At 38.1% G+C, this 14,421-nt stretch overlaps 1 protein-coding gene across 1 annotated transcript; it reads left to right on the forward strand.

The window, feature by feature from the left end:
* Nucleotides 1-1,578: 1,578 nt before the first annotated feature.
* Nucleotides 1,579-12,343, forward strand: naa40 (N-alpha-acetyltransferase 40, NatD catalytic subunit). Its single transcript, XM_042512448.1, has 8 exons — nt 1,579-1,935; nt 5,312-5,407; nt 8,042-8,094; nt 8,306-8,401; nt 8,859-9,017; nt 9,146-9,229; nt 10,119-10,196; nt 10,469-12,343. The coding sequence occupies exons 1-8, from the start codon at nt 1,930-1,932 to the stop codon at nt 10,614-10,616; spliced, it is 720 nt and encodes a 239-aa protein (XP_042368382.1). The 5' UTR covers nt 1,579-1,929; the 3' UTR covers nt 10,617-12,343.
* Nucleotides 12,344-14,421: the final 2,078 nt, after the last annotated feature.

The following is a 14,421-nucleotide window of genomic DNA, read 5'->3' on the forward strand; positions in this document are numbered from 1 at the left end:
TGGGTGGTTTTGAAAATCATGTATCATGTTGTATAGTTTGAAATACATTTGTTCTTATAGTATGCATTCATGACAAAATTCACTGAAACATTTAATGACATAAAATGTTTGGATATGGTGAAAAATGTTTTATAATTATTTGTTATTGTGATTATTGAGTTTAAGGTTCTGATAGGAGCCACAAACCACCAGGAAATAAGGGTTTCTTCCATGAATTTTTTATTTTCACAACAATGAAGATGGTGACTGTTTAATGATTGCTATGGTTCTAAAACAAAAGAGAAGTAAATTACAATATTTGCAAAGTAAAACGTGAATTCATTGTAAGTTCTGTTCAACATTTAAAAAGTAAGTACTATTTCAGTTTCAGAGACTATAATCCAATCAATAAAACAAAATTTCTTGAGAACTGTGCAACCATAACAAATGTGCTGCATGGTTCATAAAATGGATTAAACTATAAAAAAAGCTGGTTTCATCCACGTTTATGAATATTCTGAGCTAGTGGAATGAAAGAAGTGCTGTATTCACTATACAAGGACACATTTTCAAGTACTTGTGCTCGAGCATTTTGTATTTTCTTTTACTGCTGCTTTAAACTTCTACTTAACTCGCCCTAATAAAATGATAAAATGTAATGTGTGTTTTAGCATAAACTACCTAAAGCTGTGTTGAATAGTTTAAACTATCACCAACTTTACCAATATGACACTGAAATGCCTCTTACACATTAATGCAAAAGTAACATTAATTACCTCCTAGGAGGTCCTAGGAGGGAGTTAGTCTTTTGCATTATGAGAACTTTCACTTTTGTTGCTGTACATATTACTGAGAATACATTATTTTATTTTGTAACATTTTGAATGCAGGACTTGTGATCGAGTTTACTAGCACATTATGATATTACTAATTTTACATAATCTGAATTACTCTTCTACCACTATAAGTAACATCCAGGAAACACAACTTAACTTTGTTTTTTTTTTTAAAATAAAAAGTACACCAAAATATTAAAAATAAAAATCTTAAGATATTAAATGAGAAACAAACAAGCTAATATATATATATATATGTATATATATATATATTGTAATATTTTATTTTTATTATAATGATTTACTATCAATAGTACATGTCATTATCACTATTTTACCTGCCTACACTTGCACATATTTGTACACAGGTTGTCTATTTTTCCTTTTACTTTATGTTTGATTCATTTTTAATGCACAAATGTAAAACTTCATGGTATCTAACACATTGCACTTGCACTTAAAATGAATTATAATCTGTTTTTCAATAAAACAAATCTTTATAAAAAAACAAATAAATAAACAAAGTTTGTGTTATAATTGCATATATTTGTTCACATGTATGTGTGTGAACACGTGTACCTTCCCTTAACATTTCCTTTAAATATTTTTTTAGGTACATATGAGAAAAAAAGAAAGAGAGACAAATAAACGAGGCATATATTTTATTTTAAAAAACACTTTACCCGAAGTTTTGCAGGAATTCTTTGAGTGTATTTGCGGCTCGCGAGAGCCTCAGAAGTCGGAGCTCGTGGAGAGCACGTGAATGTAGCATAGTTGGACGCGACGGAGAGGCGAGGAAAGAAAAGGGCAAGGAAGAGACCTGTACTAAATTCAGCCTCGCACTCTTGGCGCCAATCCGACTTAAAGAGGACAAAAACAACTAATTTTTCGTTTACGTTTTAATCAAATCTGCGCGTCGCCGCTGCTTCTGTCCCAGCCATCGCTCGGAGCTCCAGCCAGCTAGCCTCGTTAGCACACTATCTATCATTGCCATATTAATCTGGCCCCCTTCTGTCTGTCTGTACTGACGAGACTAATAACTCAGCAACAGTGAAACACGGGGACAATAGAGGTGTGTTTCTCCAGGGGGACCGACAAGACACAGCTGCAAAAAATGGGGGTGAGTTTTCTATGTTTTGCTTAAATGTCTCGGTGCGGGGTGATACAATGAAAGGTGGATGTTTTGGGGCTCGTGAATGCGTGATGGTGAGGGGAGAGAAAGAAAGAAGGAAGGAGGGAGGAAGGGAAAGGAAGAGAGACCATGGTGGATGCATGTAGTCAAAGGTGTTGGTTGGCACCGGGGCTTATTTGGCTGCGTTAGCCGTTTAGCTGCCCCCACATAGCTTACATAGCATTGTAACGTTAGCATGAGCCTACTCTTTGCTTTATATGGCATTTTCAGCATTATTACTGCATTGTCCTTGCCGCTATGCACAGTTAACTTCTCCTGCTGTGTGTTGTGCCATTGTTAGCCTGCTAGCTGCGTTAGCCCCTCAGGAATGCCATATTAATGACGAGTGCTTTGCTAGCTATTACTGCTAATCACTTGTGTGTGTGTATATTTTCCCAACAAGCCAGAGTGTGTCGGCTCAGCCCACCTGGTTATAATAAATTGAGACTTGTTGGATGTGAATAATGTACTTCCCAGCATCTGCCAGGCCTGCACTCATGCTCTAAGTTAGTTAGTTTCCATAACTTGAGCTAGTCTCTTTAAGCAGACTTGACTTTATCCTCCACTTTCTCTCCAGATAAACCAATCCACGTGTTTGCACAGTCCCAGCTCAGTGTGCAGCCTCTCTGTGCTTGGTACTGACTTAATGCCGTGAGCTGTATTTGGCAATTTAGTGCATTCCTTCCCATAATTGTTACCTCTTCTGTTCAGGTCAGGATCTAAATAAAGGCATTTAGCTAATTCCTGCTTGTTTGTGCATTGCCAGTTTGTTTATGGAGCATCAATGCACCATTTCTGCATTGTAAACATGTCACAGACAATCTGATTAACATGTATGCAGCTTCCCAAGATAGGGAATGCTTTTTTGATAGATTGATTAGTGTATAAAATGCAAAAAAAAAAAAAAAAGGCTGGGCAATGTTGAGAAAATATCACAATATTTTTGACCAAATACCTCAATAGTTATTGTAGAGTTGACTATTAGTGGTTTTAAAAAAAATATTTGCACAGTGAGATTTTTGATAATTAATAATCAGTAATGGATGTAAAGTAGTGGATGTAAAGATTAAGTGGGCAAAGGCAAATAATAGAACAGCTAGAGGAATAGGGGTGGGAATCACCAAAACCCCAATTATGCTATATTATCACAATACTTAAGTTATGATGCAATAATATTGTGATTTTTAAAAGTTTTGCAGTAAAATAACTTGTGATTTATTACCTTTTTCAACTACAGATTTTGTCCTGAAAGGAAAACTATGTCAACAATTGTTTAATCTACAAGGATCAGGTTCTCTGTTCATTCATCTCGCTTCAATTTATTGCAGCAAAATGTATCAAGTGGCCTGAAAAAATAATTTGATTTATTTATTCTAATACCAGAATTCAGTTTGCAGTATAAATAATATATATTGTAAAAAATCGATACTTTGTGTCCGTGTATCGATATATTGCCCAGCTCTATCAGAATATAGTAAAAAAAAAAAAAAAAAAAATCCCCATCATTATTTGCAGAGCCCTGGTAATGTCTTCAGTTAGCTTTTTGTATGAATCATAGACCGAAACCCAAATACGTCTCATTTAAAAGTGTGGATCCACCTCTGCTGCTGCATGTGACTAAGTGTTCATTTTCTCTATGAATTGCAGGTGTCAATAATCAAAGACAGCTAATAATCACTATTTATGGGAGTTCACCTCGCAGAGACATATTTATAGCAGCTTTTAAAGTGTGTGTTCTCAGTTGCCAGGCATGGATGCGGTTGGGGTAATTTGTGTGAATTATGGCTGCACCATTGCTGATTCGAGCATGGGACATCAAGCCAAGAGCGGGCTAAATTAGAGCATCAGTATCAGAGAATTTGTCCAATACTACAGTCCCACAGCGAGAGCAATATGCAACATCAGCGATAAAAACGCCTCACTGTTTTACACAGTATTTACAAAAGTTGGTCATAAAAGCTACTGATATCAGTATGGTAGCTTATTTTATTTGCTACTGCTGTTTAATAAACAGGATGATCATGTTTGAAATAAGATTGTTATATATATATAGATGTATCTACATAGATGTAACTGCTGTTAATTCTGCGTGACTGACCTTATTTGTTTTTTACTTTTGTGTATCTGGTTGTACTTGTTTTTTAGGTTTGAGGTTTATTCTGTTTGTGTCATTAAGCCAGTTTTCCCATGTGATTAAAGAAACACAGAACTGGTTAATTATATTTAGAGGTCAGCAAGTACGTAGGTGACCCAAAAAACCCACCCAAAACTGATAAATCCAGGTGCAACTATTTTCCCTGACTGTTTTTATTTCCATCTTAAATTTAGCATGAAGTGTAGCTCTAACAAGGACTATATATTAAGTAAATGTTGGTAACATAAAGGTGAGATTCCCTCTTCTGTAAATACACTCACTGACTGAACTAAACAACAAAAGACGAAAACCTCAATAAATGAATCAGGTATTTTTGTGTGTTGGTCAAAAGCACATCCGTTTAAATGTAAAAAAAGTGATCATATGGCAAAGGAAAATGCAAAATACTATCCGCAAATTAAAAGAATAAAGCATTACAATCCTTTTTTCTCTTGTAAAGTATCAAGGCAAATTTTCACAGTTGCCATCAGTGTATTGTTACATTTTTCCTGCTTGTAGGAGTAACCACTATTAAAAATCTTTTAATCCCTTTGTTTTTTTGTTTTTTTTTTGGTTTTACATGTGCTGTAATTTTTTAAAAATTAATTATATAGACTTTTTTTTATTGCTAGTGTTTTTTTTGTAAGCGTCTTTTATTGATAATCAAACTTTTGACTTTTTTTCTCTTTATAGATTCCTTACTCCTCTGAATTCCTTGACTTATTTCTATTTTTATTCAATACTCATTTTTGTATGTGTCTACATTTTGCTCTATGCTATTGTATGCGTGCAAGCAAGCTGTTTAAACAAATTGCCCCCGGTGGGATTAATAAAGTTGTCTTAAGTCTGAGGTTCAGACTTGATTGCAGTTTTTGATTTAATTTAAAAAAAAAAAAAAAATTAAACAGATATCATTACTGTCTGTCAGTAAATGGTGGTGTAATTTAAAAGTGTCCGATTAAGCAGTAAACAAAATGAAGTGATGTAATTCTGACACACAGGTGTTATATATTTTCCCTATTCCTGTTAAGTTTAACCCCTTGTTCACACATGCTGTGTCTCCTTTCAAGCCTTCACTCTTTTATATTGTCGTCTCATCTGTTCCTCTGTCCCTGCTTTTCTCCTGTGTGCCTGCTTCCATCTCAACTACAAATTCCTCCATTTATCCTTGTCTTTATTTCCTGTGTCCAGAGGAAGTCCAACAGAGCAAAGGAGAAGAAAGCCCGGCGTCTGGAAGAGAGGGCAGCTATGGATGCGGTGTGTGCCAAGGTGGATGCCGCCAACAAGGTAATTTTGCACATTAACCATGAAGGTAGCTGTCACGGTCAACCTTTGGAGTGGTCCATGTGGAGGGCTTTTTATGAAACCTTTTTTTTTGAAAATGGAGTTAAAATGACATATTTAAGGAATCAGTCATCTTGTTTGAGGTGTTTGCTGATTGTAAAACAAGTGCAGAATTTGCCGTCGTGTAGCTTTGATAATGACACTGCGTTGATGTTAAAAATAAATGCACTTTTGCATCTAAGTGCTTCACATAAAAGCATCCACCACTTGGCCCTTTTACAAGCTGTTTCAGGTTTTCCAGTGAATTTCAAGGTGCATTCGCCTTGATTGTTATCACTTGGGCATGTTTCCATGTAGAGAAACCAAAAGCCAGGGATGCCCTCCTTATTACTCTGAATACACCCGTAATTGATATTCACACGACAGGAGAAGCCAAATGCAGTGCCATATGTTTCTTTATGCATAATTGATCAGCATTATTAAATCCCAGCCATGTAGAAGAGCACACAACAGACAGCTCCTGTAGCTCGGAGATGAGCTTGATCATTAGCAGACCTTATCGAAGCTCGCTGGAGAACAAAGCTCACACCCTCGCTTCCAGCTGTAGCTGCAGTACGTCCTCAACAAGCTCTGAACAGGCTTGCCTGCGCTTATTACTTTTCTGTGTCACTTTGTCCCAAAATGGGGCACTCTGTGTTGCATACTGTTCTCACTCCCGCCCCTTTCCACTGTTGATGTGCCAACAGAGAAGGAATGCGAAAAATTCTCCCAAAGTAACTTTTATTTGTTTGTGCTCTTGCCAACAGCGATGAATCTTGACTTAGACTATTGTTGCAAATGAACAAATGGTGCATTCACCGCTTAAAAAAACATTTTCTGGTAGATTCAGATTGCTGCAGGTTCTCCTTGGCCATAGAAAAGAGGAGAGGTATGGACAGGTTACTGAACAGGCCCATGAGGCCTGTACCGAGGGGTCATAGGGGCCACTTAACAAGAGCTTGTGTGTGAATCGACCTTTAAAACCATTTGTAATCGGAAAAATTAAATAGCTTATCATTCAGATCCTTTAACATATCTGCAAATACCTCCTCTGAACTGATATTATTTGTATTTTTTCAAAAATCTTTTCCCTAATACAGCTGTATTGTTCAGATGTGTGTATCCAGGGGCCCGATGTCTCATAATGTATGCAAGAAGAGGGGTTTTCTTAATATGATATTACTCTCAGGACCGACTTTGTGGGCGCTTATTATGAGAGACTAATGGGGCTGTAACACTAAAAGTCGTGTCGTTTTCCTGCCTGTATGGGCCCCGTTTGGCCTATTTAGGCTCCAGAGCCCGTAGCTGAGCCTGAGGGATGCTGGGATTAGAAATTTCAATCTCTTTATTGTCTATTTTGGGGGGATTTACTGCATTCACTAATAAAAAGTTTGATTTGAAAATCCAGAGGAACAGTGAAACTAACTATCATTTTAATTAGCAATTACTTTGTCTACTGATTCACTGATTTTTGTCCATAAAAGGTCATAAAACAGTCAAAAAGCCTGCTAAGATTTCCATGCAACAGTTCAAAACCCAAATATATTTAGTTTGGTAATTAACTTAAAGAGAAACAGTGAATCATTACACTTGAGAAGCTAGAAATGCCAAACTATTTGGCATTTTTGCTCAAAAATGACCAATGATTAATTGATTATTAGAGGTTGTTGGTTTATATTGATTACATAATTACATTATAAACTCAAAATTTTAGCTATACAAGCAAATATAAAGCTACACCCTCAGTGTCTTTTGAAATATTCTCCTTGATGACCTCCGAATATACCCTGTTGGTGCCACCTGTGGCGATATTACATGCAATAAATAAACAGATATTAAAGTATTCTTAGTGATGCTTTTTTGCTACTTTAAATGTACTGAAAAAATGAAAGGAAATTATTTCCAATTTATTGAACAAAGTGAGCATTGAACTGACCAGGAGGCACCAATATAAGAATGAAAATTGCATGTTTCATTTAAGTTTTCTTCTGATATTCTCTTTGAATCAATTAAAAAATCTCTGAATGCTTAGTCTTTTATGATATGTTTATTGCGTAAGTTAATATTGCAATGACGATTATAAAAGAACGATATATTGTCCAGCCCTAGACCATACTGCAGTCCATCACCATTGCAAAGTTACAATTCTGCAAACATCCTGATTGATTTGTGCCTTTTAGTTCAATATTTGACAACAACGGCAAGCAGTATTAGCTGGCAATATGTCGGGGCTACTGAAATGTGGGTTTACTAATACAAAAAGACTGATTGTGAGAGAATATGTGTACCATATGTTTACAAAGAACTTTTAATTCAAGTAAATAATTGTGTTTTCATTCTGTCAATGTCTTTTGAGTTATTGTAGTATTGAGTATCACAGTGAAGGCTGTTGCCTTTTCTGTATTGTTTTTACATACGTTTCAATGTGGGCCACCAAAAAAAAATTACTTTGGCCACCAAATTTAGGGTGCTTGGTGGCCTGTGGGGCCAAAATATTAGCATCCATCCCCGCATGAACAAAACTCTGAAAAGTGAAATGGCAGCGTTTTATTGGGGGTCAGTGTAATAAGAAGCTAATTTTGCCTCTCCTCCTCACAGCTCGATGACCCACTGGCTGCCTTCCCAGCCTTCAAAAAGTACGACAGAAATGGGTATGCAACGCTTTGTACGCCTACAAAGGACTTATTGAGTGTTGGATCAAATACATGCTTGTTTCATTAGTTGCATGGAGAGTAGAGTCGGTCTGCTGCTGGTATTTCTGTTTTTCTTTTTAGTGTTTCTCTCACTGCACCACAGTGTAGACACTAAAACACACACGCATTCCTGATGATATTGACCGTGTTTACTTGTCCTTCCATCCAGGCTGAACCTGCAGATAGAGTGTAAGAGAGTGACCTCCCTCAACCCGCTGTCTGTGGAGTGGGCCTTTGAACTCACCAGAGCCAACATGCAGACGCTGTAAGACATCTCCTCTTGAAGTTAAAGCCCAGAGTTCAAGAACAGAGTGACCTGTCTTTTTAAACAGGGATGATCAGGCTTGTGTAGATATGAGCGGTAGATTAAGTCTGAAAATAGCAGAAGTGCAGACGAGACGGAAATTTTTTGCGCGCAGGAGTGACATCAAACATACGAGTCTGAATTAAATCACACTCACTGGGGAGCCTCTGGAAATGCAGACAGATTTGAGGACAGGCAGAGAAATCACTACAATTTATCTTCTTTCACTTTTTGCCAGAATGCGAGTCGTTTTCAATTTAACAAATGGCAGCCAGTCAGACGAAACGAAATTTGTTCCATTTAGAAATCGTGTCCTCTCTTGAGTGGCACTGCCAGGGCAGCCTGATGACGGGGAGAAATGCGAGGGTATGCCAGGTCACGTTTGAGATGACCCGTTTTCTTTTTTTTTTCGCCGTAGGTACGAGCAGAGCGAGTGGGGCTGGAAGGAGAGGGAAAAGCGGGAGGAGATGAACGACGAGAGGGCGTGGTACCTACTGGCCCGCGATGGTGACTCTGCCCCTGTGGCCTTCTCTCACTTCCGATTTGACGTGGAGTGTGGGGAGGAGGTTTTATATTGGTATGAGTTTGTGGATTGAAATTCCAGCAGTAGATTTTATTTTAACAACTGGGAAAAAAAAGATGTATTTAACTTTTTTTTTTTTTTTTTTTAACAATATGGTCTAACTCACTGTCTTGACTTTCCAGCTATGAGGTGCAGTTAGAGAGCAGAGTGCGGAGGAAAGGATTAGGAAAGTTCCTTATCCAGATACTACAGCTCATCGCTAACAGGTAAAAAAAAAACCAAGAGAATCTGGATTAAATGCTTTACTCTGTCCAAATGGGTTAAAAAATCTATGATTTTTTTGTAAATTTGCAATGGCCTTTTTTGGCTCGACAAATATATACAGATCACACGCTAGAGTATTTTACATTTCACACTGAGCTTCTTGTAAGACCTCAACCTTTTGAGCCCATATACTGTAGTTGATGAGAATTATCACAGTGATTTAAAGAGTAATGTTAGCCTTATTCTACATTTTTCTGCCTCTGTGTGGACGACTGCGATGGTCAGAGGCATTATGTTTTGGGGTTGTCCGCCCACTTATACTACTTAACACCTATAGGGGATTTCTTCAAATTTGGCACAAACGTTCACTTGGACTCAAGGATGAACTGAGTAGAATTTGATGGTCAAAGGTCACTGCGAGCTCAGTGTTATATCTCAGGAACAGAAGGGGTGACAGTTGGTCAGATACAGAATTGGTGACACTAATCACGAAACCTTTTAGATGATGTAGCTTCTATGCAGCAATATCTATATTTGCAGCATTACTACTGTCTTGTTCCTCTGGCAGTCCACCAGGAACTCATTGTCTTTTTGCTATTAATTAGCTTCAGGTTATTGTCGTTGCACCGTGTGAGGAAGCTCTCTATCAGTCCTCTGTACTTCTCTGTACAAATAATCTGGAAGCAAACATGTTTCTCAATGGGAATTATTCACTTGATTGGAGTTGTTAGACCTCAAGGGGACATACGGTGCACTTAGGTGAGAAACTCTGAATGCAAATTTAGTTTCTTTATGAGAAAACTTGAGCATCTCTAAAAAAAGATATTTCCCTCACATTTCTCAGTTATGTCAAACTGACTTCTTTTCTGCTCTTTTCCTCTTTCTGTCCAGTACACAGATGAAGAAAGTGATGTTGACAGTTTTCAAACACAACCACGGGGCTTACCAGTTCTTCAGGGAAGCTTTACAGTGAGTATACGCTCTCTACAAAGGTCATGTTTTTTTTTTTTAAATATGAAGAAATGTCCTGGAATGTGATGCATCTTTGTAAAATGATTCTGTGAACAAGTCAGTCAATACGATGTCACTTTAATTAACAGTTAGTAACTAATAGTAAGTAAGCAGGTAAACGATCTGGTTAAAATCAAGCTAATAAATGCAGAAGTTTCCGTGTTGATGCTGCTTTTACTTGCTTTTACACTTCTTTAGTACCTGACTCCTCTCCCTCTTCATCCATTTAGATTCGAGATTGACGAGACTTCGCCAAGCATGTCCGGTTGCTGTGGCGACGACTGCTCTTATGAGATCCTCAGCCGGCGGACCAAACACGGCGAGGCCTCAGCGGGACACACCCACGGGGGTGGGCACTGCGGCGGCTGCTGCCACTGATGGGCTCCACCTTTTACGATTGGTTAAAAGCCAGCAACTTTTCATAGCTGTGTGTGAAAGCTCGAGCTGCCTGCTACTGCTGCAGGCGTTTTGAGTTTGACTGGCTGTAGGGCGCCGTTAAAAATGAACTAAAGGGGGAACACCTGGCTACAGATGTCAGTGTCGCATTATGGATTGGGATTTATGTGTTTTTCTTTTGGTGTATTCCTGCTACAAAAGCAGTATGCAGTGTGAGCTTTCACACATGGCTCCTGTTCTTTCTTTCTTACTTCTGGGTTCGATGTCCAAGCCATCTTTTCTCATTCTCTTACTCCAGTTAATGATGACAGTAAGTAGTTCCCAGTCAAGGCAAAGCTCTGGCTCTTGACATCCCACCGTGCTCTCATCCTCTTATGTGTTATTCTGTATTCAATCATTCTGCAGCGCTTCTCAAACTATGGCTTGGGACCTGGCCTATGGCTGTATTATAGAAACTTTCTACCTCAAGTCCAGATTTCAGTACATTTTTCTAGATAAATCATGACCTCACTCCAATTATTATGTGTATGGAGCAGATAAGAAGAGCTGGTCAGTTTCTGTTATACAGCCCCTGATTGGTGTAGGGCGTCACTCTGCGACTATTGAACCAGGGTCCCAGGATCAGGAGGAATGTTCTCACATTTGAGTCCCATAAAACACTGTAACATCACCTGTTAGATTGCAAGTTATATGCACGTATGACTTGAACCCTGTCGGCCTATTATACTACCATTACAAGTACACTGTTAGCACCATCCGTCTTCTTTATTTAGGTGGTGCCCAAATCTTTAGGTGTCTCCCCTGCTTTTAAGTTTTATAATTAAGGAGAAAAGATTGCTCTTTTCATTAATATGCTAGTAACAAAACATATTTCCCACCATCTGTTGCTTTTAATCTGCATCCAACCCAGAAAATAATCCCAGTATGACCCTCTTGCTCATTCACATGTTGCTTGAACCCACAGCTGTATTTCCTTATCAGTGGTACATGTCAAGAACTGAAACTCTGAAGACGCAAGGTCTTTAGTCCATGAAATAATTCGCTTTCATTTTCACCCTTTCTTCTCACCATCTTTATCTTGTTTCCATCCTCACAGCAGTGTCTCCCACAGAATTAAAACCTATTTGTGGCAGCAGCTAATGCTGGTGGGGGCCTTAAATTCTTGGGTATCATTCTGTCCTGTCTCTAAATTTGGACATTTTAGCGGCCCATGAACGCAGTACAGGCGGAGCTCTGTGAGTTCTTTTTTCCTCAGCAACAGTTTGTTGAGTTTTAGTTGCAGAGTGGATCATTGATTAGCTGATTTGATCGATGGATGAGAGGAGCAGCTTCTGACGCTTCGAGTGAAAGCAAACTTTTAGACTAGGGATGCATAATACTGGATTTTTTTGCCGATATCCGATATACCGATTATATTACAACTCATATTACCAATATCAATAGATCTACTTTTTTCCCCATCTAATTTTAGCAATCACCATGTCTCCTCTGTAGTGGAGTTAACATCATATTATGCATACTCTTATTGTGATGGGCCATCAGCAGATGGAGACATAAAATACATTGTTTTTTAGTATATATAATATTGATTCAATGTGCAAAATAAGAACAATACCTTTCAATCAATTTAGGATGATGTTTTGTACATGTTCACCTTGTCAATAAAGACAAAAATCAGTTTGCGATATTGGCAGAAATTAGCATGTTGGCTGATTCCAATATTTAATTTTAAAGCCAATATCTTCTGATACTGATGATGTGCTGGTATTATTGTGCATCCCTATAATAGACACAGCAAAATGAGTGGTTAAGATTAACTTTCACCGCACCTTGCATTCTGCTGCTCCATCTGTGCCTAGAGTACACACTGCGCTCCGACAGGATGGCGCAATGCATAACTGAACAGAATATTTATTCCAATGGTGCGCCTAACTAACAGTCCCATCCCAAAAATATAAAATCAATATGTGGCAGCAGATGTTTTGATGGTCGCAGGCAGCCACAAATAAATGCATGTGTGGGAAACCCTGTCATAGATTCACCTACCCATAATGTCTTTTTCTATATGTGCTTCACTTCCGTCAAACTCCTTCATTTCTCCTGTTTTTCTGCCTCCCTCTGTGTCCTAAAGGCGCTAAACGATGACTGCAGACCCACTCATGTCGCCCTCATTCTTACTCACCTTTTGTACAGTTGCATTCCTCCTGCTTGCCTCTTTGTTCACTTTTTCCAAGAGGTACTAATGACAGACAAGCTGATGTTGACGCAACTTTTAGCTGTATTTAAGAAAATTCTAAAACCATTCTCTATCCCTTCTCTTACATTTTTTGTTAGCATGAGCAAATCATATTGATTTAACACGAATGAGGATTGGTTGAAGTCGCAGTTTCAGCTGATGAATGCTGTTAACTCGGAGGAGAGAACATGGATTGGATGGATGGATTATAGAAGTTACTGCAGAGCGCTGAAAGTGTTTTTTTTTTTTTTTATGGTTGTTCTCTCTTCCCAGCCCACTGTCATTAGTTTGTATGACAAAAATTAAAAATCTTACTGGTAGTTAAGATCATGATCGATCAACAGCTGCTTCTGAACTTCAGCTGAGCTGTTTGAACACGTGTCTAAAATCCTCATGTGGGTCTAAAAGCAATATTTTAATATTTCCATACAAATCTCCAACGAACATCATGTTAGGAGTATGTAAATGGGGGAGTTTTGCAAAAGTTTAAAGTAATTGCTGCAGTTTAAGACATTTTGGCACAAAGTCAGTATTAACTGGTACAGAATAATCTCACTGCCAAGACTTAAAGGATTCCCAATCAGGATTTTAGATCCCACATTACTGGTTAGTCTGGAAAGGCCTTGATCTTCTCAATTCTATATCTGTTTACAAATCCTTCAGGGTGTTTTTGGACAGTTTCAAGAGCTAGTCGGCTGAATTAGAAGCTCTCTCTACAAACCATTAAACCCTTTAGTTCCAGGACTGTAGTCAGTTTGTACAGATTGTGTTTGCTTATGGGCTGGAGGCTGAAAAAATATATTACTTTACACTGCTGCAGATGTTAAGATTCCTCTATCTAGCGTGGCTGCAAAGGGCTTTTGTTGGTGAAATGTTTTTTTTTTAACAGGCCATATCAAGGCTCATCTTGAGATTTCATACAGATTAATGCCTGATCAGAGTATGTGAAGCAGGGGAGACTGATATGTGAAGTTGACAGACACTTTTGTTACATCTAGATATTGAAATAATCTCCTACTGAAGAACAAAATGTTATGCATCACCAAAAAAAAAACCCTTTTTGGATATCAAATCCAGATCCTGGGGTGAAAGTCTCTGATTGTTTCCAGACTGAGTAGAGACTAAAAAAATATTCAGCACCTGTAGGCCACATATTGGTGTCTTGGCTTGTTTGATCATGAACAACAAAAACAATTAAACAACATATTGCTTGTTTTAGTTCTAGACTACCTTCTGAAAAATACAGTAAGTCATTTTTTGTACTGCATAGGTTACAATAAAAAAAGAGGATGTTGTACATAGTGGTAGTATATCAACCGACTGACAGTCTCTCTCTCAGGTTAATCAAACGTAATCAAACCTCATCTGTTATATTTAACAGCCATGTTGTCAGTTAGCGGTTCGCTGGATTTGATTGGCCACAGCGCTGACCTTAGAGGCAGTCTTTGTTTGCGTGTCATGCCTTAGTATTTAAAGAAACCTATCTTAAGAACGTGATACCAATTTCCAGGAGGTGATTTTAGTTTTTATGCCTTGGAGTTGTGAAGTTGC

Source organism: Plectropomus leopardus, chromosome 23 (genome assembly GCF_008729295.1).
Source record: "Plectropomus leopardus isolate mb chromosome 23, YSFRI_Pleo_2.0, whole genome shotgun sequence".
Classification (NCBI taxonomy): domain Eukaryota; kingdom Metazoa; phylum Chordata; class Actinopteri; order Perciformes; family Serranidae; genus Plectropomus; species Plectropomus leopardus.